The 25524-nt window shown below is 38.3% G+C and overlaps 1 protein-coding gene across 21 annotated transcripts in view; it reads left to right on the top strand.

Moving 5' to 3' along the window:
- The window catches only part of EIF4G3 (eukaryotic translation initiation factor 4 gamma 3), a 375220-nt gene that overhangs the window by 197858 nt on the left and 151838 nt on the right, over positions 1-25524 (top strand). For 19 of the 21 annotated variants that reach the window (XR_004060417.1, XR_004060416.1, XM_010364336.2 and 16 more), the window contains 4 exons: positions 5915-6094; positions 6702-6816; positions 14303-14400; positions 17768-17890. Coding sequence is in view for 19 of the 21 variants with exons in the window: in XM_010364336.2 (XP_010362638.2) it covers positions 5915-6094; positions 6702-6816; positions 14303-14400; positions 17768-17890 (516 nt within the window). In the remaining 2 variants the exon portion in view is untranslated. The remainder of the gene's footprint in view (positions 1-5914; positions 6095-6701; positions 6817-14302; positions 14401-17767; positions 17891-25524) is intronic. The other 2 variants (XM_030942481.1, XM_030942477.1) reach the window with 1 other exon arrangement.

Raw genomic sequence — 25524 nt, 5'->3', positions numbered from 1 at the left:
AGAGATGTGGCACAAGACCACATAGAGGCCACTGTTCAGTTATTAATTTAGATATAATGGCCTAACTTCAATATTATTGTGTCTGCTGAATAGGAAGGTCTAAGGAGAGGAGAAAGATGGGAGTGGCAGGGGACAACAGACAGTAGGTGGAGCAGTTAGAACACACACAACTGTCTTAAGTTTACTATCTTCTATGGGTGCAGTTCATGGTGCTCCCAGTTACAGTGATAACATAAAAGGTCAGTGATCACACATCACCATAACAGATATAATAATAATTAAAAAATAGAAATATTGCAGAGAATTTCTGTTATATAATTTATTGGGTGTTTTTGTCTTTTTGTGCTTTTACTGAGCAAAGTCATGAAAAATGGTATTTCATAATTACCAGCACGTTCAAACACCATTTGTTAGACATTTTTGATGAGGAAGCTTTGGGTAATGATATGAATTATTGCATCTTTAGAAGGAGTTTTCGAGAGGAAACATTTTTTCTTCTGGCTTCTAGAGTGTTTCTGGGAAAGTAAGCAATTATAAGTATGCTAAATTCAGCCTCTGTTTTAAAAGTATCCTATCTTGTTGGATCTGCCCAAAATACTACCTCAAATGAGAGTTTTCACCTTCCTCTGTCATCCTCCTGGCGTATTAATAATAAATCCTTGAAAGATGGAAGAATTAAAACAGATTGAAATGAAGTTTGGAGGGGAATTTTATGTGCATGCATGGCTCTCTTTTCTCTGCCTAGCTCTTTGCAGGATTTTTATCAGTTACTTGGATAAGTGACATTTATGTCAGGTTTTCTAATGATTATGTAGTTTGACATTGTCATGCAATTGGTACAATCTGAAACGATGGGTTGTTGAGCCAGATAAATTTTCAAAGTTACCAACTACAAAATCCTCCATATGAGCTTCAAAACACAATTGTAAGAGTACACACTGAAGTGAAGAACATGGCTTATTTAGCCAGGTTATGTATAAAGAGGATTTAAATGCTTTAAATGAGTGTCAGTACCAATCAGTAGTAAAATATGGTTGACAAAAGTGCTCCTCTGGTTCTTGGTTTCATTAATGGAATTGGAGCTGGCAGGAATCAGAGAGATATATTGCCCTTTCACTCAGGAACAGATTTTTTTTAGTGAGTGCCAAGTACATTCTGGGCAGACCCCACCTCGTTACCTTTGTGTTGGAACAAGATTGAAAGAAAAGATCAAGCTGGTTTGGGAATTAGAAATCTTGGTTGGAGGAACAGGATGCTAGGAGAGGGTTATGATTGGCTTGAAACAAAAAATAGTGGTGTGAAAATTGGCAGTAATGGCCCAGGCACGGTGGCTCATGCCTTTATAATCCCAGCACTTTGGGAGGCCAAGGTGGGTGAAAATTGGCAGTAATGACAATGTTCACATGACTTAGTGGTCTGTCACTTATGGAGTAGGATTAGACTTCTTTGTGGTTTTAGGGAGGGACATGAGAAGTGGATAGGTGATATAGGGAGAAAAATTGGGGGTCAGTAGAAGGAAGAGTTTTACAGTGTTAGAACTCCATTTAATTTTGAAAAGAAATTGTATCTTAAGTTGCTAAAGTTTCATATCCCCAGTTGTATATTGTAAAAGATATTCAGACTTTTAAGTGGATGGTGAGACTAAATGGCTCCTTCCATTCAGGAGAGTTTGACTCTTAATGATCGTTCATCACTCAGCTGAGAAGGAAAGAAATTTGAAGGATTGCAAGCAGTTTGGGAAAGCCCATTTATATGTTCCTTTTAATAACCTGTGGTTTATTGCTATACTTGCCCAACTGAGAATCTGAATTTCTTGCATTACTATTAAATTTAATTATGCATTTGTAATTGAATGGTTCGGGAGGAGTACAAAAAGGAGATTTTTTTTTTTTTTTTTTTTTTTTTTTTTTGCATTTCTAGTTACTACCGCTTTTCTAGAATCTCTCCTGGTGCGCGCGCGTGTGTGTGTGTAAGTGATCCTGTACTTTTAAGTGGAAAACACAAGCTCCAGATGGACTATTGTTGTAAAAAGTATTAATGCAGTGAAGTTGAGCAAAAGTAAGTCTGTAAAATGGTATGCCAAGGATATGCTTTTAGCATATGAACAAGTTGCAGTCACTTTTTGGGAGACAGAGAATTAGAGTTGTGTAGGTAGAAGAAATTTGTTTTCTTGAATGATAAGCATGTATTTTGTGAAGTAACTTGATGGAAAATTTTTCTTACCAGGAATCGGTTATGGTTGAGGGACATGCCACCCATTAGTATAGTTGGATAAAGGTCCTGCCACATCCCTTCAGCATTTGTAAGGAAAAGATTTCTGCTGGTTTATTTAAAAATATGGGGGTATTCCATTTCATGAGAGGTAGTATGTGTAACAGTTAAAAGTACATGTCTATAACCTGACTGTGTTTTAGTTACAGATGGCAGGGGGCTTTCAGTGAGTTATTTAATCTCCCTGTTCCTCAGTTTTTACATGTATCTTACGACTGTTAATAATAGTACTTGCCTTCAAGGTCATTTGTGAGCATGAGTTAATATATATATGTTGACCGGGCACGGTAGCTCACACCTGCAATCCCAGCACTTTGGGAGGCCAAGGCAGGTGGATCACGAGGTCAGGAGATCGAGACCATCTTGGCTAACACGGTGAAACCCTGTCTGTACTAAAAATAAAAAAATTTAGCTGGGCGTGGTGGCGGGCGCCTATAGTCCCGCTACTCAAGAGGTTGAGGCAGGAGAATCGCTTGAACCCGGGAGGTGGCGGTTGCAGTGAGCCGAGATCACGCCACTGCACTTCAGCCTGGTGACAGAGCAAGATTCTGTCTCAAAAAAAAAAAGTATGTGTATATATGTGTGTGTGTGTATATATATATGTAAAATGCTTAGGTTGGTGCTTTATAAATACATTTCTCTTTAGCTTCAAATCTGAATTCTTAGTGTATAAAAATTAGTATATTGGCCAGGCGCAGTGGCTCATGCTTGTAATCCCAGCACTTTGGTGGAGGCCAGGGTGGGTGGATCAGAAGGTCAGGTATTCCAGACCAGCCTAGCCAATATGGTGAAACCCCGTCTGTACTAAAAATACAAAAATTAGCCAGGCATGGTGGCGGGCACCTATAGTCCCAGCTAGTCAGGAGGCTGAGGCAGGAGAATCGTTGAACCCAGGATGTGGAGGTTGCAGTGAGCCAAGATCATGCCACTGCACTCAAGCCTAGGCGGCAGAGTAAGACTCCATCTCCAAAAAAAAAAAAAAAAAAATTATTATATCAGTATAATCACATATTTAGTGGCTTTTTGGTTCAGCTATGTATTAATATTAGGAATATCATTGGAAACACTTTTTACTTGAAAGTCACTGAGGAAAATAAGTTTCATACTGTTCAGAAACCTTGAATAAGATGTAACCTCAGTTATTCTGGACAGGCTGATTAAAAGTTTCATCAGAACAGCTGGAAAATAGGGTAAGAAAAGATTTCATATACAGACTGTTAAAATTTTTGGAAAACGTTGCCCGTGTCTATTTTTCTTACTCTGCGTAAGTTAATGGATTAGTTTTCTTTCTCCTCTCCTTACCAACCCCGTAACACCCTGTTTATTCAGGCAGCATAGGAGTATTTTAACATGATTTGATGATAATGTTACCATCATAGATGGTCACCTGTGTTCATTTGATACGCCCTTTATCTTGGCTGGGCTGCCCTCTACAGTTGATTTCAAAGGATCTTTCAGTATGAAGATTTTACCCTCTGCCTGTGTGATTTAGTAATGCCCAATAAGTTGAACAGATAATGAGTCTTCTCTGCTTGAGGCTTGTATCATTTTTGTGGGTCCTGATATTAGCTACATTATAAAAATACTTAAGTTTGTTCCTGAAATGGTGTTTGCAGATCACATGCATTGATGCATAATAGATTCTCTCTGCTTGGTAATTAGGAGAAATGCAGTCAAGTATTGGGAAGTTTACTGCTTTATTGTTCCTGTTAACAGCCAAAAAAAAAAATGTTGTCACCAAAACTGTGTCAGTGGAGATAACTAGAAGATAGTTCCTGTAGTTGTAGTGCAGCCCAGGTTCCTATGTTACCAACTTTGCCTCCTGTGCTTTCTTTTCATCTCCATCACCTACTCTCTGTGGCCTGTCCCTTTGGTTTCCCCCATTTATTCCATTCTCCTGCTATACTTTTCTGGCTGTTGTTTTTCTGTGACTTAATTTCTTTAGGGCCTTCTTTGCCCTGGGGTATGAAGGCTGAATGGGGATGAGCCTTGGACACTAGATCCCAGTTCTTCCTTTTGAGCACAAAATGAAGTTACTTATGCCATCTCTGGGTAGCTTGATGCCTAAGAGTAGGACAGAATAGACCAGAGTGGGCCCAAAGGTCGAAGCTTGGCTTTATTTGTACTGATAGCAACAAATATTTTGCTGCTTTATTTATTTTGGTGCAAGACCATATTTAAGATTGTTATTATAGTCCTCCGTTTTAGAGCTGTAAATGCCCTCTTATGTACCTGATTAGTTAAAAAGAGCAAGCAAGTCTCTGTCATGAAGAGTCTAATATATATTGAAAAGTTTATTTCTTAGGACTTTTACAAAAATAACAAATGACACAGATGGCGAGTAGATCATAGAGATGCTAGACAATGCCAGATCATGAAATGGGTGCTCATGAGATCCAAGAGTAGGAACCAGTAATCACACAACTGTACTTGTGCCACCAAGCAGACATTTCCTTGCACACTGCTGTAACTTGTGGCTATTAATAAGAGTTGAGGATTTTTGCCACTGGATTTCAGTTAAATGTGACTTGATTCTTTGATTCTACGTGTGATTAAATTCTCAAGTGAAGAACTGTCATTTTGATTTTCTAGTCTTCTTTCTTCTCCTATTATTACTAAATAGAAAGATACTTTTGTTGAGCTGCATGCTATGTCCTGTCCCTTCCAACTGATCTGTAAGCTTTTCCATTGGCTTTCTTTCTGTTTCCTGCTGCTTTCTTGCTTCATATTTGAAGGGAGGATTCAGACCTATCCAGGTAACAAACTACTGGTTCTGCATGGCCTGTTTATAACTCAGTCTGCTTATTATTATTACATTGAGATTGATTGCTAATGAATGGATACATTCACATTGGAAATTTACTATTGGTATATTGTTTCAAGGCTTTTAAGCCTGCAGTCAAAATTATAAATAACTACAGATACTGGTTGCCATTTTGAGAAATTTGAACTCTGCTCATTCTAGACCATTCTTAGGCCTGTCTAGATTGTCCACTGTTATTACAAACTATTCTAGAAGGCTCAGTTTAGTATAGGATTGTGCCACCTTTTGGAGAGGAAAAAAACTGCGTAGTTCAGCATGTGACAACCCTACAGATGGTTTAATTTAGCTTGACCCTGATGGACTGGGTAAATATTTTATGATCAAAGAGATTTCTTCTTGTTCTAAGTATTTTATAAATTACTTGAGCAGCAGTCTTTTAGGAGACTACTTTTAATTTTTAATGAGTTGATAATGAACCACTTACTCTTTATCAGAGTCAGTTCTTTTATATAATAGAGAAATATCAGCTACCCCTTTTGTTATACTTTATTATACATATATGTGTATATTTATACAGTATGTGTATATACATATATGTATGCATCTATACATACGTATTTATACAGTCAGGTCGAAACTATCCTACTGTTTTCAAATATGTGATGATACTGATAAGAGCTCGCCCTCGTGTGGTGTATTTTTGGAAACCCAGCAATAGGTAATTTATTCTTTTTATACATATTGTAATTGTAATTCAAGTTGACCAGATTTTTATTAGTGAAGAAAAGGAGACAGTAAAATTTATATATTCCCCTTTGTAAAAAAAAAAAAAAGAAAAAAAAGAAAGAAAAAAAAATTTTTTTTTTCTCCCCTTCCCAGTTTTTCCAGAGGCCTCAAATACAGCCTCCTAGAGCTACCATCCCGAACAGCAGTCCATCCATTCGTCCTGGTGCACAGACACCCACTGCAGTGTACCAGGCTAATCAGCACATCATGATGGTTAACCATCTGCCCATGCCGTACCCAGTGCCCCAGGGGCCTCAGTACTGTATACCACAGGTAAAGTATCTTTGAGGCCTAGGTGGTCCAGCAGTAGAGTGGGAATAAACCCAGATTCTCACCAGAGGGAGCTGGGAGGATGAATTATGGCATTAGTTTTTGGTGACATGTGAACTGTTTTGTTGGTTACAAATTAGCCCTTTTGTGATTTTTTCATTATGCTATGTGAAGATATTTCTACATCTGTTTACTCAAAATTTTTTAAAATGACAGAGAAATTGTTTTTATCTACTTGCTTTCTCCCTTCCACTCACCACAACCAACTGCTCTAAAATGGGCTCAGTGATTATGCTGTTCCTGAAATCCTTTAATGTCATTGAAAAGTTATCAGCCTGAGATTATTTTACAGTGAGCTGACGTCTGCCCGTGTGCTGATATGTTGTATGGCTTTACTAAGCTGCACCTTTCTCTTCATTCTCATTGTATCTTCATGGCAAGCAAGCATTTTGAATGTGTTTGACCCAATGGCTTTACCTCATTTAAATGATTCTCTTACACAGAGAACTTTACTTTCTGTAGTAAGCTACTTTTTTCTTATTATTATTTTATTATGGTTTTTGGCCCCAGAGACCATATTATTTATATGTTCATACTTTCTCTTTTCTAGTACCGTCACAGTGGCCCTCCTTATGTTGGGCCCCCACAACAATATCCAGTTCAACCACCGGGGCCAGGTCCTTTTTATCCGGGACCAGGACCTGGGGACTTCCCCAATGCTTATGGTAAGTAGGAAAAGTCAAGACATTTCTGCCAGTTTTTTGTGTTTATTTGATTTTGTTGCATGGTGGGTCAGTTTATACAATGAGGTTTAGTGGTAAGAAGGATTATTAAATAACATGCTGCTAACAGTTCTTTCTTGAAAGCTACTCCCCGCCCCCCCCCCCCCCGCCCCCCACCACCACCAAAATGGGAGTCTCACTATGTTAGGCTGGTCTTCAACTCCTGGGTTCAAGCAGTCATCCTGCCTTAGCTTCCCAAGTAGCTGGAACTACAGGCATATGCCAGTCTGCCCAGCTTTAAAAGTAGTTTCTTGGCTGGGCGCGGTGGCTCATGGCTGTAATTCCAGCACTTTGGGAGGCCAAGGTGGGCAAGGAGATTGAGACCATCCTGGCTAACACGGTGAAACCCTGTCTCTACTAAAAATACAAAAAATTAGCCGGGTGTGGTGGCAGGCACCTGTAGTCCCAGCTACTCGGGAGGCTGAGGCAGGAGAATGGCTTGAACCCAGGAGGCGGAGCTTGCAGTGAGCTGAGATCGCACCACTGCACTCCAGCCTGGGTGACAGAGCGAGACTCTGTCTCAGAAAAAAGAAAAGTTACTTTTTAGATGGTGGCTTACAAGAAAAGTATTATAGAAATATATTTAGTTAATGACACCTTCTTTACAAGCTGATAATTCTACTGGAAAGAATCATGTTTCAGAGTTCTGACATCTTCCACCAGTTCACTGTTACCTAGATTTTTACTGGAGTTTTGCCAATGGCGTGAATATACCTTATCTTCCTTTCACAATTTCTTTTTCTCCAAACATTTCCCACCACTTTCCACCTTAAAGATTTTGCTAATGTCTTTCTTACTAGAATGCAATTTCCATGAAAGTAGAGATTTTTGTTTTGTTCACTGCTATATCCCCAGCCCCTAGAACAGTGACTGGCAGGCACTTGGAGAATATACATGCCATAACTGAATATAACTCAGTGAACCTGTGGTTCTCTGCAAAATTGTGATAAGATCTATGGCATCGGGGAGGTTTTGGGTATTAGTTCCAATGAAAATGCCTTGAAAAATTAAAAGTGTTTTTTATTTAGAGAGAGCTGGGTTGCCAAGATTGTATTTGGCATATGCGCCAATGCTGAACTAAAAATGATAAAAATTACTTACTTCATTTAACAAATTTTTACTGCATGTTACATTTCTTTTATTCCATGGAAGGTGAATAATAAGGGATAAAATTAGTAGATAGTAGAAAAATTAAGTTTTGAGATTCAGTAAGTATTGATCTGTTATATTACCAACAAAGCAAAAACGTATTAAATAATCTTAATGTAACGTGGTAACTTATCCATTAACCAGTTTCCTAAAATTGGGATTGTCTCAGTTAAGATTACAGCAGAATTGATTTGATTCAAGTAGTCCAAGAAGGTTTTTCTTCAGTTTTGAGGTGAAATAGGCAAAGCAACCAAATGTTCTGCGGCTTTACTTCTTTTAGAGAAGGGAAAAGCTTTCTGTTACCTTGGTTGATATTGTCTTGGGAAACTGCTATTTCAAAGTGATATGCAGTAGTCTTCACTTATCCTCAGGGAATACATTCCAAGACCTCCAGTGGATGTCTGAAATCTGAGATAGTACGCTATATATACCATGGGTTTTTTTTTTAAATCTGATAAAAGGACTGCTAAGAGACTAATTGGCATATAGCATATACAGCATGGATACACTGGATAAAGGGATGATTCACATCCCTGGTGACATGAAGCAGGACAGTGCAAGATTTTATCATGCTATTCAGAATGGCTTGCAATTTAAATCTTATGAATTGTTAATTTCTGGACTCTTTTGTTTTAATATTTTCAGACCATGATTGACTGCAGGTAACTGAAATTGCAGATAAGGGATTAATACTGCATTTTATATAACCTTACTAAATGTCTCAAATATGTTTATTTAACTCAGCTTTATTAAGTTGTATCATGATTATGAAATTTGATATTTTCAGAACAGTAATGTGTTACATATATGTGAGTTTAAAAGTTGCACAATATATATATATATCTCACCCAATTTTCGACAGCATATTGCAGGTGCTGTTGAATATTCCTTGTGTAATCCTTGGGCTTACCTTTGTCACCATTTTTATGTAATTTTAGTGCCTTTATTCTAGGTCCTTATTCTGAAAACTTAAATCCAAGTAATAATTTTTAAGAGTAACAATGAGCCGGGCGCGGTGGCTCACGCCTGTAATCCCAGCACTTTGGGAGGCCAAGGCGGGCGAATCACAAGGTCAGGAGATCGAGACCACAGTGAAGCCCCATCTCTACTAAAAATACAAAAAATTAGCCAGGCACGGTGGCAGGCGCCTGTAGTCTCAGCTACTCAGGAGGCTGAGGCAGGAGAGTGGCGTGAACCCAGGAGGCGGAGGTTGCAGTGAGTCGAGATTGCGCCACTGCACTCCAGCCTGGGTGACAGAGCGAGACTCCATCTCAAAAAAAAGAAAAGATTGTTACTATCTACAATTTTTTAATAGAAAATGGATTATTATTTAGCATAAACATGCTAAAATGGACAGTATCTCCCTTTAATTTCTGTGTTGCAAAGGGAATGCAATTAGTCTTCTAATTTACAAAATCATTTTTAAAGATGTCTTACTGAATTGTAACCTGCTTTTTACTTAGCGATTGTGCAAATCACTTTACTCGGAAAATGTCATCATTAAATTTCCTGCTGTAAGTCTGTGCCAGCCCTCTTTATTGCTGTTAATACTATTGTATAATATGTATAGAAACAGTAATGATGAGTTTACTGATAGGGACATAATGTGCAGATTTGAATATACAAATTATAACATTTTTGGCTTTATTTCTATTAGATATATACCATTTTTATTCATTTTTGTGAAAAAGCAGTATATTGAGGTATAATTGTATCTCAGATATTATTGATGTCTGTCCCCTTTCATAGATATGCTTTCTTCCCCAGTAAATTCTCATGCAGATCCAGTAGACATCAAGTGGGCAGTTTATCATCTAAATTAAAATATTAGTTTCTCTAGTTTTCTTAATATTAGAAAAACAATTTTAAAATATTTCATTATGAAAGAAAGTAAATTAATGATAAAAATTTAAATAGGCTGGGCGTAGTGGCTCACGCCTGTAATCCCAGCACTTTGGGAGGCCAAGGCAGGTGGATCACAAGGTCAGGAGTTCGAGATCAGCCTGGCCAACATGATGAAACCCCGTCTCTACTTAAAATACAAAAATTAGCTGGTTGTGGTGGCGGACACCTGTAATCCCAGCTACTCGGGAGGCTGAGGCAGAAGAATTGCTTGAACCCAGGAAGCGGAGGTTGCAGTGAGCGGAGATCATGCCACTGCACTCCAGCCTGGGTGACAGAGCGAGACTCCGTCTAAAAAAAAAAAAATTAAATAATACAGAGTGCATAAAGTTGAAATAGCCAGTTTCTCTCCCTTCCCACCCTTTAAAGAAATAACATTTAACAGTTTGATATGTATTTTTTTATTTATATTTAACAATTTTTTTAAACTAAAATCGACACAGAATAGTTATAGTAGTCTAAATAATAGAACTTCCTGCTTATTTTTTTCCTCTCATACTATATTCATGGGCATCTTTCTATTTCATTATCTATAGAACTTCTCTCATTTCTTTTAAAAGCTACATAATATTCTCTTTTTGGAATGAATAATAATTTATGATACATAATTTTTTGTACTTTAGTAGAGATGGTGTTTCACCGTGTACCAAGGCTGGTCTCAAACTCCTGAGCTCAGGCATGAGCCACTGTGCCTGGCCATGTTTATTATTGTTTCTGTGGAAAATTCAAGGTTTTCAACTTTTCTTAGAAGACAGGCAGTGTGCTAATTACTTTGTGGAATACAGATATTAAGATACTCTTCCTGCCATTCAGTTTCTTATAGTAAGTCTGTTACATATTGTGCTTAGGTTTAAACAATGAGAAGAAATCTAAATATTGACTGCAGCATTGGTTTCACATCATAGACAAGTAAAATGAATTAAAAGTAGAGTAAAATAAAGTAGAAGACACACATGACTATTAAATTTATAATTTTGCCAAGAAGACCTTTAAAGAAAACTGCCATTTGCTGCCAGTATCATTTCACATTTTAACAACAAAAGTGTAGGACTGAAATCATCAAATAGCAGTAGTCCTTTATACAAATTTTAAGTTGTTAAACCTCTGTGTGTTTGTATTTCATGATTGTTACTGTATTAATTTTGCAATATGTCATTGACACTTTTTATATATACTGAGGTTTGGGAAACTGATTTAGAACTGGGATCAGTAAACTTTTTTCAGTAAAGGGCTAGACAGTAATAATTCAGGTTTTGCAGGCTGTGTGGTGTCTGTTGCAGCTGTTCAGCTGTGCCACTGTGATGTAAAATCAGCCATAGACAGTTGATAAACTACTGTACGTGGGTGTCTTCCAATAAAACTTTATTTAAAAAATAAATAATGGTGGGCTTGATTTGGCTCTTAGACTGTAGTTGACAGATCCTTGATACAGACAAATGTACTTCATTCCGTGCATAAGAAATCTGAGGTCCAGAGATGTTAATTAACTTACCTAATTAATAAATGATATGCAAAAATGACTCACATTTCTAGTAGAATAAAAACGTTTTTAAATGTTTCTGACTAGCTTATTATAAATATTATATATTTATAATAATATACTATTATTTTGTAGGGCAGATTTTCTACTCTGCTAGAGTTCACAGTTAAGAAGACTTAATGCTTTGCTCATTGCATTTAATTCCACTATATTGAGATTATGTTGTTCTGCCATATTTATTGGATTAATGTGATATAGCAGGCTCTTCCCCAATCATGTTGGCTCAAAATTGTTTCATGAGAAGAATCTAGGTTTTTTTTTTTTTTAAGAGATCACCTTTTGGATCTTATCTCACTTACCTCAAAAAATATGGTGAAGTGAGCAGATTGTGTTGCTTGCCTGGCAGCATTTAAAACCAATTTTGGGGGTCTGTTTTCTGAGTTAATTTCTGAGTCAATGACATAATAAAGTAGCACATAATTGCTAATTTAAGCTGTGCTTTGAGAATAGTTTACTCATTGTTAGAGGATGACTGAGTTTTGTTTTTTTTTTTTTTTTTGGTCTTTTTACATGGAACTTACTGAAACCGTAGTCATGCCCTCTGCATAGATCTTTTCCAAATCTGATTCAGCAAACCTGATTGATACCTACAGAATTCTGATACCGCAAATCATAGTGCTTCCAACAACTTTACACTTGAAAAGTGTTATGGTGGTAGTGGGGATGTTGATGGTGATAATGAAAGTGGGCCAACCTTATTTGACTGTTTGCTTAGTACCAAGGATTTTACCTGTGTTAACTACCCTCGTACATATTTTTTTCCTTCTTGTTACAGTGAATCAATTATCCGTGTTCCTATGGAAAGCCAATCTTGTATGTGTGTGCTGGATCCCGTCCTATACCCATTTAAGGCTATTACTCTAGCAATTCTTTCTATCCCACATTGACAATTTTCCCCACTTCCTCTGCTGGATTAGTGTCATCTGTATATAGGCACACTGTTTCATTGACGTATTAAGGAAAGTTTTTTTGATTTCATATTTTTGTCCAGCTATAGCTCTATTTTTCTGCTTTTCTTTTACAGCAAAATTTTTTAAGGAAAATGTTTATACTCCTGGTGTTCATTTTCTGTCTTCTCTTTAACTATTGAACCCGTTCAAATCAGGCTTCACGCTCTTCACTTCTCTGCCCAAACAACTTTGGTCAAGGTCACTGGTGATTTGTACTTTGAAAAATCTTATTTGACTTCTTCAGCACCATTTGATGTGGTTAAGCACAGCCCTCATTCCTTTTTTTTTTTTTGAGAGGGAGTCTCGTTGTGTCACCCTGGCTGGAGTGCAGTGGCCAGATGTCAGCTCACTGCAAGCTCTGCCTCCCGGGTTCACGCCATTCTCCTGCCTCAGCCTCCCGAGTAGCTGGGACTACAGATGCCCGCCACCTCGCCTGGCTAGTTTTTTGTATTTTTTAGTAGAGACGAGGTTTCACCATGTTAGCCAGGATGGTCTTGATCTCCTGACCTCGCGATCCACCCTTCTCGGCCTCCCGAAGTGCTGGGATTACAGGCTTGAGCCACCGCGCCCGGCCGCACAGCCCTCATTCTTGAATAGCTTTCTGGATTTCAGCCACTACCTTGGTTTTCATCTCTTTGGCTGGAGTTTTCTCAATTTCTGTGACCTCTAACAGACGTGGAATGCCTCAAGATTTAACCACTGGGCTTCTTTTCTATCTGTATTCATTTCCTGAGTTACCTAGTCATGTTTAAATGTTGTTTATATTCTGTCAATTCCAAAATGGATAACTGTAACTCATACCTATCCTCTGACTCCAGATTTGTGTCACTTTCTAACCACTTGATCTGTGTTTGAAGATCTGATAAGCATCCGAAACTTGCCCTGTCTAAAATTGAACTCTTGATTTTTCTGCCCCAAATTCTATTACTTCAGTTTTCCTCATCTTAGTAAATAGTACCTCTGTTCTGTCACTTGCTCAGGCATGAAACTGAAAGAGTTTTCCTTGAGTCTTCTTTCTCTCATACCAGTGTCCAATTCATCAGCATATCTATAGGCTCTACCTTCAAACCATCCAGTATTTGACCCCTTCTCCACACCTCTACTCTGAACACTTTGGCTTGATAGTAATTATAATAATAGTCTTAATTTTTGAAAGTTAAAAACAGCTCATTGCGAGTACAAGGAGCGGGGGAAGAAGATAATTTCAGGCAGATGGGCAGCATAGTCAAAGTCGAAGAGTTTGGTGTACTCAAAGGATAGGAGTTGGAGTAGGTTATAGCTAGAACAAAGATGTGGATTCAAGAATGATAGAAAATGTAGTTTGGAACCTGGATTCTAAGTATCTGGACTTCCATCTTTAGGCCATACGTTCTCGGCCTTTTTTCCACCCCAGTATTAGGAAATTTGCTAATTTTATGTACCTTCATATGGCAGTAGTTCCCCATGAGTAAGGAGAAGAATTAGATCACCCCTACTTTCCAAGATAATCAGATATATTCCCTTCTGTCCCTGTCAAAACCCATAAACAGACATACGCATACACCCTTGTGTGAGAGTCATGGTTGCATGTGGTAAGCCTCAGAATAATATTTTTTAAAAGCAACACTATAGCATGATCCATGTTTTAGAAAGATAGCTGTGGTGTGGATCTGTAGGAACCAGGTATTTAGTGGTTTGTGAATGTTTGAAGACATTATATATTTTGGAAATAATTTCTTGACCACTTCAGTAACCGGAGGAGAGCTAGTGGAAAAAGATGATGAAGAATGCTGAGTGTTTTTGTTTTTACCCTTTTAAAGGGATTGTGCAGAGACACAGTGTCATTGATTGTTCTCTAGTGTTTGACAAAATACCTGAATGCCTATTTAATCTTTTTCTAATTTCTCAGGAACGCCTTTTTACCCAAGTCAGCCAGTGTATCAGTCCGCACCTATCATAGTGCCTACTCAGCAACAGCCGCCTCCAGCCAAGAGAGAGAAAAAAACTGTAAGAGATCTTTATTACTTTTTCTTATTTTAAATCTAAAATCTATTCACTTATCAGATAAGTTTACTTAGTCATTATTCATTTCAATTCACAAATTACTGTGCCTTTTAAAATTTATTTTTATTTGTTTATTCTTCCCTTATATTCACACCACTTCACCTGGAGGATTTGTATGGGCATGTAATTAGAAGTTGTTCATACCGTCGGCATAATATCATCTTTAATTATTCACTGAGCTAGGTATGCCACATGACAACATGTGCTCCACCTTTAGAACTGGGAGGGTTTAGTGGGCTAAGGTTTTACTCAGTGTGAGGAATTTAAGCTCAGTTCTCACATCTAGACTCTTCTTTAATACCAGTCTTTTTTTTTTTTTTTGAGATGGAGTCTCACTCTAGCCCAAGCTGGAGTGCAGTGGTGGGATCTCAGCTCAACTGCACCCTCTGCTTCCGAGGCTCAAGCGATTCTCATGCCTCAGCCTCTTGAGTAGTTGGGACTATAGGCACAAGCCACCAGGCCTGGCTAATTTTTTGTATTTTAGTAGAGGTGGGGTTTTGCCATGTTGCCCAGGGTGATCTCGAACTCCTAAGCTCAGGCAGTCTGCCCACCGTGGGCCCCCAAAGTGCTGGGATTATAGGCGTGAACCACCGTGCCTGGCCAACACCAGTCTTAATCAGCTCGAGTATGAATTGACAGAAGAAAAAAACAGCACAAGAGAAAAAGAACTGAGATATTAAGGATAGCAAGAAAAGTCCTTCCTGTGGAATAGATATCTTTTAAGAAACAAAAAACAGAGTTTAGAAAATGTATTCTAATTGTTTTTTATAATTTATAGGGACTTTGTCTGTGTCTAATGAGGCAGGCCCAAGAGAACTGGAGTGTAGTAACATAAAAGTCAAATGGCAGAAAACTTGTAGAAGAGTGGCTTGCAATTTCTTACCCAACAGAACACACAAAATGGGTGATCTTTATATTCAAGAGAGACTCCCACATTCACAGATAGGTGGGGTGACTTATAGCAATACTCTTGAATTACTCTAACTTAATAAAAATTAATGAGATTCAGGCCCGGTGCAGTGGCTCACACCTGTAACCCTAATACTTTGGAGGCCGAGATGGGTAGATCACTTGAGGTAAGGAGTTTGAGACCAGCCTGGCCAACATGGAGAAAACCCATCTTTACTAAAAATACAAAAATTAGCCGGGTGTGGAGGCTCACGCCTGTAATTCCAGCTACTCGGGAGATTGAGGCACGAGAATCACTTGAAACTGGGAGGGGGAGGTTGCAGTGAGATCACACCCCTGCACTCCAGCCTAGGCGACAGTGTGAAACTGTATCTCAAGTAAACAAACAAGAAAATAATAATGAGGTTCAAGACTTTGGTTTAAAACTTGTTTTTATTATTAGAAACAAATTACTTGTGCTTATATCATAATGAACAGCACATGACAATGTATCATGACACTACAGTCGGGAAACTATATGCTTTGGTAATGTTGAATCAGCATGATAGAAGTTGGACTTGAAGAACACTCTCAGAATGCAGAAAAATGAATAGAAGAAATAATGAAACTAGAAGACGGTAGTTACAGATGTTTCTAAAGAAGAAAGTAGAATAAATGAATTAAAGCTATACTTAAAAGAATGTTAGAAATAGTTTTCCATACCTGAACAATAGCTGGCATTAGAAGTCTTAATTGAAGGACTCCCCTAAAAGCTTCCAGATCCAGGTAGTTTCATTAGTGAATTCCTTAAAATTCTCAAGAAGTGTGGACTGCCTTGATTAGGGTATGGTGGTAGTGAACAACAGTGGTCCTTTATATCTTAGCATTCTCCCAGAATACATGTATCTGCCTAGACGCAGACACTTATCTCCTTTACAGCACCAACGCCACTGACATCTGTAAGCATAGGGTAGTGTTTAAAAAAATTAAAATAAGACCATACACACTTCTGTGCTTATTGCATTTTTTCACCTACCAGCACATCTTAATGATTATTCTGTGTCAGTTCATGTAGATCTGCCTCATTCTTTTTTTTTTTCTTTTTTTTTGAGACAAAGTCTTGCTCTTGTCCCCCAGACTGGAGTGCAATGGTGCCATCTCATCTCACTGCAACGTCCGCCTCCCATGTTCAAGCGATTCTCCTGCCTCAACCTCCTGAGTAGCTGGGATTATAGGTGCCTGCCACTGCACCTGGCTAATTTTTGTATTTTTATTAGAGACAGAGTTTCACCATGTTGGCCAGGCTGGTCTCAAACTCCTGACCTCAGGTCATCCGCCCACCTCGGCCTCCCAAAGTGATGGGATTACAGGTGTGAGCCCGGCCAGATCTGCCTCATTCTTTTTACTGACTGTTAAGTGTTTAATTATAAGGACCTAAGATAATTTTTATTTTTTTGAAATGGAGTCTTGCCCTGTTGCCCAGGCTGGAGTGCAGTGGCATGATCTTGGCTTACTGCAACCTCCGCCTCTCGGGTTCAAGTGATTCTCTCGCCTCAGCCTCCTGAGTAGCTGAGACTACAGGCATGTGCCACCATGTCTGGCTAATTTTTTATATTTTTAGTAGAGACGGGGTTTCACTGTGTTAGCCAGGTTGGTCTCGATCCCCTGACCTTGTGAGCCACCGTGCCTGGCTGACGTAAGATAATTTTTGAGCTATTCTGTTCTCGATCAACCTTTTTCCAGTCTTTGCTGGAAAGGCATGATTGCAGTCAGCATTATTACATAGTATATAAGGTTGTTTTAAGGATAAATTATTCCTAACTTGTAGGGTATTTATATTTTTTATTTTGGTAAAGAACTTCAGAGAATCATTTACAGCATTTAAAACTGTATTCTAGGCCAGGTGCCGTGGTCCACGCCTGTAATCCTCGCATGGGAGGATGAGGCACAAGAATTGCTTGAACCTGGGTGGCGGAGGTTGTAGTGAGCTGACTTCACGCCACTGCATTCCAGCCTGGGTGACAGAGCGAGACTGTCTCAAAAAAAAAAAAAAAAAAAAAAAGAACTTTTATCTATGCAGTAACTTTCATATATTAAAAGTATTTTATGAAACTTATATGGTAAATAAGATCAGTCCAACAGGTTCTTACAAAACAAGTATAAATATTAGTAGTTTGCCTTTTTGACCTAGAAATCCAGCCAGTTAGGTTTCATTTTAGCTTGTTATTCTAATTAGTTCATGTCAGAGCTAATGGCCTATATTTATATGATGGATCTGTGATTGAAATAAAGTCAAATGTGGTGATTATCACCTTTGATATTTGACAGGTTTCCCAGTTTGCACCTTTAACTCACTCATATGCTTGTAAATTTGCTACATAGACACTCATCTGTACATATGCCATTTTATTTAACCTTATAGATAAGAATTCGGGATCCAAACCAGGGAGGTAAAGACATAACAGAGGAGATTATGTCTGGAGGTGGCAGCAGAAATCCTACTCCACCCATAGGAAGACCCACGTCCACACCTACTCCTCCTCAGGTAAGACCTAGTGAGTTGTAATGGATGGCACTCTTTGTTCACTAACCTCTACTGAATTCTTCTTTCTTCTATGGCCACTTTCTGTACTTTTCATTTCCATCAGTTGTCTTGCAGCCTCGAATATCTAAATGGTATTTAAACAGACATGTTTTTTTCTCTTTGCAAATTACAATATTTTAAATTTTTATTGGTAATATATTTATGTATTGTTTTCACAATCAGCGCACAGGTGAGGTGCTGCCACTCTTCTTAATGAACTATTGCATGATACCAAAAGGAGCTGTATTCTTGTGAAAACCTCATCATTAAATGAGTATTTCACATCATGGAACCTTAGGATTTAAGTGCTGCACACTTTGTTAATGCAAACATTAAGGTTGAGAATTTAACATTTTACCAAACAGTGTTGCTTGAGATGATTGCCTGTGTTATTGAGAGCATATTAGGACGTATAACAGGTATACTTCTTACATTTTAGAACTACATAAATGAGCTTCTTGAGTGGAGAGTGTCTTCTTTTTTTTTTTTTTTTGAGACGGAGTCTCGCTCTGCTGCCCAGGCTGCAGTGCCGTGGCCAGATCTCAGCTCACTGCCAGCTCTGCCTCCCGGGTTCACGCCATTCTCCTGCCTCAGCCTCCCGAGTAGCTGGGACTACAGGCGCCTGCCACCTCGCCCGGCTAATTTTTTTGTATTTTTTAGTAGAGACGGGGTTTCACCGTGTTAGCCAGGATGGTCTCGATCTCCTGACCTCGTGATCCGCCCGTCTCGGCCTCCCAAAGTGCTGGGATTACAGGCTTGAGCCACCGCGCCCGGCCGTCTTCTTTAATTATAGTCATCTCTTGTTATCCTCAGGGGATTTGTTCAAAGAAGCCCCCTCCCCAGTACCAAAATTCATGCCACTCGTTATGTAAAATGGCATAGTATTTGCATATAAACAGTGCACCTCTTCCCATATACTTAAATAATCTCTAAATTACTTATAATATCTAATACAGTATAAGTAGTCATATTATTTTTAAATTTCTATTATGTTTTTATTTAAAAATGTTTTTTTCCTAAATATTTTTTATCCACAGTTGGTTGAATCTGTGAATGTGGAACTTATTAATAAATTGTCAGTTAGGCACCTTTTTCTTCCTGGTGAAGAATGTGGTTATCATAATCTCCTAAGATTTTACTTTCTTGTTTTTAGAAATCAAGATATTGTAGAAGGAACTGGAGTTTAGTAAACTATAATAGAGATTAGAATTCTGCAAATCTGACAAGATTTGTATTTCAAGGCTGGGCGGTGCGGTGGCTCACGCCTGTAATCCTGTAATCCCACCACTTGGGGAGGCTGAGGCGGGCCAGATCATCCGAGGTCTGGAGTTCAAGACCAGCCTGGCCAACATGGTGAAACCCTATCTGTACTAAAAAATACAAAAATTAGCTAGGCGTGGTGGCACGTGCCTATAATCCCAGCTACTCAGGAAACTGAGGCAGGAGAATTGCTTGAACCCAGGAGGCGGAGGCTATGGTGAGCCAAGGTTATGCCACTGTACTCCCCAGCCTGGGCAATAGAGAGAGACTTCGTCTTTAAAAAAAAAACAAAAAACAAAAAAACCCACAAAAATTTGTATTTCATTCCTATGTCACTTTAAATTTTGATAAGTGATTTAGAGACACATGGTTTTCAGATCTTAAAAATTGTCTAAAGTGAAGCCAATTGCAGGTGCAGTGGTGCATGCCGATAGTCCCAGCTATTTGGGAGGCTTAGCAGGAGGATTCCTTGATTCCAGCTTGGGGAACACAGGAAGATCATGTCCCTGTAAAAAAATTGTCTAAAGTGAAATCCTACTGTCTAGAAACAGATAAAAAGAAAGCTATTAAGGAGTAGGGGGCTGCTCTCTCTTTCCTGTTTTATGCTTGGATGGTAAAGGGGTTCCTTGGAGCCCAGTTTACAAACAAGTGATACAGATGATCGTATATAAAGCATTTCAGAATGATAGACTACTGACTTAATTTTAGTAGTACAGACAAAAATAAAAAGTTCATAAAAATGTTCTTAAATATAAAAGTCACAAACAGCTGAGTTTAGAGCCCCTTGGAAATCTATGAATTTGAGAAAGCCTTAAATTTAGTCCTTTGTTGTAGTGATGTGTTTTCTCTTGGAAATGATGGTATCTAGCTGACATTTATCTCAGTCTTTCATTATCCAGATGAGTATATATGTGCATCTGGACATGTGAGTTGTAAGTTCATGTTAATAATTCTTCATCATTCCTCATTATTCCTCTAGGAACATTCCAATTTTGGAATGATTACGAAGGTCTTATATTTAGTTTCTTCCCTGGAAGTAAGCATGAGATAAGCAAAATTTCCAAATTGAAGTAATCTATATATGTGTTCTGTTAGGTGGGAATACACTATAGCAAAACTTTGGGATTAGTTGATCAGTGCAGTCAAATTTTAGTCTGTATTTTCAAACATTAAAATGTTACTACTGTCAAGCCAGATAAAGGATAGACAATCCTTTGTTGATTTCTGTTTAAATTCTCTCTGGACATATATGTGTCTTTTTGCACTTAAATGCCCTCTGGGGTGTGATTGGTTTCCTTTAACCTTCTAAGCTTGGTTCCCACCCTCTTCTGGTATCCCTCTGTGTTTAGCTACAGAAATCTTTTTGCTCTTTGTCTTTCCCCAGAGACTGTGGTTCTGAATATGAGTGTATATTTCTGTGTAATCATAAAGAACATTGAATCTACACTTTGAGCAGACGAAGGCCATCAATCAATAGTTGTAATGTTGGTAGTTCTTTCTGAGAAGTGTAACATCAGTTATAACGCAGAAGTTTATTAGGTGACTTGTATTTAAATCCAAATGCATGAAATTCATAGAATGAACGAATAGCATTTTAACAGAGACGTGTGTACTAGAGATATTTCATTTTCCTCTTAAGAAAAGCAGCAGCACAAGCATGATGATGGCAACTGACATTTTACCTCATTTTCTGGAACGTCATAGAAAGTGGTACACAGAGGGCTGGATGCGGCGGCTCACGCCTGTAATCCTAGCACTTTGGGAGGCCGAGGTAGGCAGATCAGTTGAGGTCAGAAGTTCGAAACCACCCTAGCCAACATGGTGAAACCCTGTCTCTGCTAAAAATACAAAAAAACTAGCCAGGCGTGGTGGCAGGCACCTGTAATCCCAGCTACTCAGGAGGCTGAGGCAGAAGAATTGCTTGAACCTGGGAGGCAGAGGTTGCAGTGAACCAAGATAGTGCCACTACACTCCAGCCTGGACAACAGAGACTCTGTCTCAGAAAAAAAAAAAAAAAATGTTGACCCAGTGTTTCAAAAGAAGCTACAAATCTTTAGTTATGTGTAAAAAAGCTGCAAGTTATAAATATTGGCAACTAATTTCATTAACAGAGTAGCACTCTGCCAGTCAAAGAAAACTCACTAGATTTAACTTCAGTTTTACTAGTTTTCAATTTTGATATCAATCCAGATAAATACAGAATCATGTCTGGTTAGAAGACTACAGATGAGACAGCTGTCTGCATCAGAATTTAGGATTAAACAGTAAATACTGTAGTACTGGCCTTAGAGTACCTGCTTTGAGTTAGACATAATCGCTTATGCTGTGGATAGCCAAGCCTTTCCCTGTCACCGAGGGAAAGTCCCAGTCTCTGTAAAGGGAAACAGAAGACCCGTTACTAAGACCTGAGTGGTGCAGAGGTGACCAAGTGGGGCAGAATTGTAGCACAGATATCAGAGACCCATTAATGGTGGTAGTACATGTAAAATAGAACAGGGAAGAGGTTTAAAACTTTGACTTGGAATCAGACATACTGGATTTCAAGTCTTGGTTCCACTGCTTAGCTTTGTAACTTTAGCCCAATTACTTTATCCCAGGGCATTGTCTTCTACATTTAAAAAGTAAAACCTATCAAACAGAGAGGATTAAATGAGACAAAATACTTAAAAATTGTTTAAGTTCACTGTGTGGTGCACAATGAGTATTCAGCAAATATCTGTTATTAGTACTGCAATTATTTCAGGAGGCACAGAGAATGACTGGAAGAATGTGGGAAGGCTTTACCGCAGAGATGCCATTTGATCTAACTTTCATGGGTATTCACAAAATGAAAGGGAAAGGGGTGTTTAGACAGAGGAACAGCATGTGCAAAAATGGGAAATTAGATGAAGGGGAGGCTATTATTATATTTCAGGTGAGAAATTAGTTGAAGGAGAGGAAGCCAGTTGGAGAGATGTTTAGCAATTAATTATTAACTAGATAAGGACTCTGAAAAGGATGACCATATAATTTACCACCTAATTGGGGCAATTGTGGAAATGAGTGGCAATGCTATTGTTAATGCCAGCACAGCAGGCATAATCAGTACGGCACATGTAAATGGGGATGTAAGTTTTCTCTAGATGTAAGGGAGAGAGAGAGTCAGGGATGCCTCTTCGTGTTTAAAAATACCTCTTTTGTAGTGAAACGTAATATTGAGTATACATGGGGAAGTTTAAAGAGGAGGATAATGAGTTTGATTTTGGCAAGCAGTCAAGCCGTTGTGATTTTTATCTAATTTGGTCTTGAGGTCTCTCTGTCAAGAATGGCTATAAACCAGGAGAGCCACTCTCTAAGAGAGCCCTGACCAGGTAAAAGTTACGTTTGGGTGTGTTTGTCAGGAAGATATAATGAGGAAGTGAAACCAAAATGCATGAAACAGAAAAAAATTTACTACTTCCTAATTCCAGAGAAGTTTACAGTGGTGATGGGAGGCTGATAGGGGAGCTCTGAAGACAGCAGGGAACTCAGGTGGAGAGAGAGAGAAGGAAGACTTGTGGGACTGTCCTTTTATTAAGGTCCATGTCCTCCCTTAGGCTTCCTCACTGGAGTTATGGATTTGCTAGTTTGAAGAAAACACTCTCCAAGGGTGAACTTATTTACATGAGTCTGGTGTTAACTATTAGATTGTATCATGGTCAGCAGCTATGGCATGTGTTGTGTTCTGGATCAGTGAGATGAGGAACAAACGGCCTCTTTCACAAGCAACTACACAGGAAGGAAACATTTGAACTAGGCCAAAATAGAAAGTGTACAACTGGGTTTCAAAAACATATGCCAGACCTAAAAGTGGATGCTGAGGGAGCAATTATATTACATTTGTGACACAAGCTATGAGCTAATTGAGGGAAACTGCATTGGGTTTCTGTGAGGAGAATGGAGAGGAGAAACAAATTTTTGCTGCTGCTGTTTTTACCCTAATAAGAAGTAGACAGAATTTGAAACTGTTCTTCCTAAGTCTTAAAATTTTCTGTGGGCTAACTAGTAGATATTCTCACATATTTAGGAAATATGCATACGTGTATATACATGTTCCTGTACAGAGAATCACAGTGCATAGATGGAGGTGCATGACTGGATATTATGGAGCACTAGAGCACTTGCTGCTGGTTTTCACTCTGTTACTTAGATTTATAACCTTGGGTCAGAACATTAAGTTCTTAAAACCCCTGTTTTTTCATCTGTAAAATGAGGAATTATATGAAATAATCTGAGAGTTCCCTTTTAGTTCTTACCTATTAAAGTGGTAAAGAAGGAAGAATTTTGTTACTCGCTCGGTATCAAATATCTCAGCTCTTGATGATGACAATAATGCATAAGGCATATCCCTGTATTTAGAAATATACTAGCTATTATGCCTAATAGTCTTCATGGAAACCCTATAGGGTAAAAATACATACATGATGCCATGTCAAAATTGTCTACTTCTGAAGGGGATGAGTGGTGGATCAAAAATCACTTTTTTTTTTTTTTATGTTTAAGATGGAGTCTCACTCACTTTGTCACCCGGGTTAGAGTGCGAGTGCGGTGGCACAATCTCGACTCACTGCAACCTTGGCCTCCTAAGTAGCTGGAATTACAGGCACGTGCCACCATGCCGGCTAATTTTTGTATTTTTAGTAGAGACAGGGTTTCATCATGTTGACCCAGACTGGTCTCGAATGCCTGATCTCAAGTGATCTGCTCGCCTCAGCCTCCCAAAGCTCTGAGATTACAGGCATGAGCCACCGTGCCTGGCCGAAGATCACTTAATTTTTAAAAATGAATTATGTACCTTTCTTCCTTGATATACTCTTTTCCCCCCTGCTTCTAGAATTATTTTTGTAATGAAACACAGTTGTAACATGGGAGAGAGTCCTATGCTATGGGGCTTCGGGGTAGGAAATTATGGATTGATAGCATATCTTAGGCAAGATACAATTTCTCCTACCTTTTGGGAAAATTACTAAAGTCAGCAGGTTATTCAGTCTTTTGTTGAGCTGCTTATGAAGTTGATACCTGCAAACCTTAAATTCCATGACCATTTATTAATTACAGTTGACCCTTGAACAAAATGGGTTCATTCATATGATAATTTTTTTCAGTAAATATATTGGAAAATGTTTTGGACATTGTGGTAACTTGAAAACTCCCAGATGACGTACTGCCTAAAATTATCAAAAAAAGAAAAATTTAGGTATGTCATGGATGCATAAAATATATGTAGTCTATGTTTTCATTTAGTGCCATAAAATATATGCAAATCTATTATAAAAGTTAAAGTTTATCAAAACTTAGGTACACAAATACAGATAATATATGATGCCATTCGCAATTGAGAGAAGTGTCAACAGACATAAATATGCAATCTGGACATGGTGGTGCACGCCTGTAATCCCAGCACTTTGGGAAGTCGAGGTGGGAGGGTTGTTTCAGCCCAGGAGTATGAGACCAGCCTGGGCAACATAGCAAGACCTTGTCTCTCAAAAAATAAATGAATAAATAAAAGAGGCAATATTACATCCTAACTTCATAAAATTAACCGTAGTACATACTGTACTAATGTAATTTTATAGCCACCTCCTGTTGCTATTTTAGTGAGCTTAAGTGTTGAGAATATCTGCTTAAAATACCCTGTGACACTAATCATCTCCAGATGAGCAGTTCATATCTCTTATAAATTGTGCCTCATAGTAAAAAGTCATCTCTCTTTGTTCTTGCATATTTTTTCATCGTGTTTAGTGCATTGCCATAAACCTTGAATAACACCATGGGACCCATACAGAGTGCCACCAGTGATGCTGGCAATACTTCCAAGAAGCAGAGAAAAGTGCTAACTTTACAAGAAAAAGTTGAATTGCTTGGTATCTACCATAGATCGAGGTCTGCTGCTGTGGTTGACCACCATTTTAGACAGATGATTTATTTTATAAACAGATGATGTAAACTTATGGTATTGATGAATACAGTATAGTATTGTAAATGTATTTTATCTTCCTAATGGTTTTCTTAAACACATTTTCTTCTAGCTTACATTATTGTAAGAATATAGTATATAATAAAACATACATACATACTGAGAAAAAATATGTTTTATCGGTAAGGCTTTCAGTCAACAGTAGGCTGTTACTAGTTAAGTTTTTGGGGAGTCAAAAGTTATACACAGATTTTTAACTGTGTGGGGTCAGTTCTTCTAGCTCCTGAATTGTTCAAGGGCCAACTGTAGTTCTTTCCATGGTTTAGCAGTAATAGTTTCCTAGAATTGGGTCTATAGCTTTGGTTATGATATTCATGCTATAAGTTGATATGTGCAGTAA

Source organism: Rhinopithecus roxellana, chromosome 12 (assembly GCF_007565055.1).
Source record: "Rhinopithecus roxellana isolate Shanxi Qingling chromosome 12, ASM756505v1, whole genome shotgun sequence".
NCBI classification, from domain to species: Eukaryota; Metazoa; Chordata; class Mammalia; order Primates; family Cercopithecidae; genus Rhinopithecus; species Rhinopithecus roxellana.
Note: the sequence above shows the minus strand (reverse complement) of the source record. Positions and strands in the feature narration are given on the sequence as shown.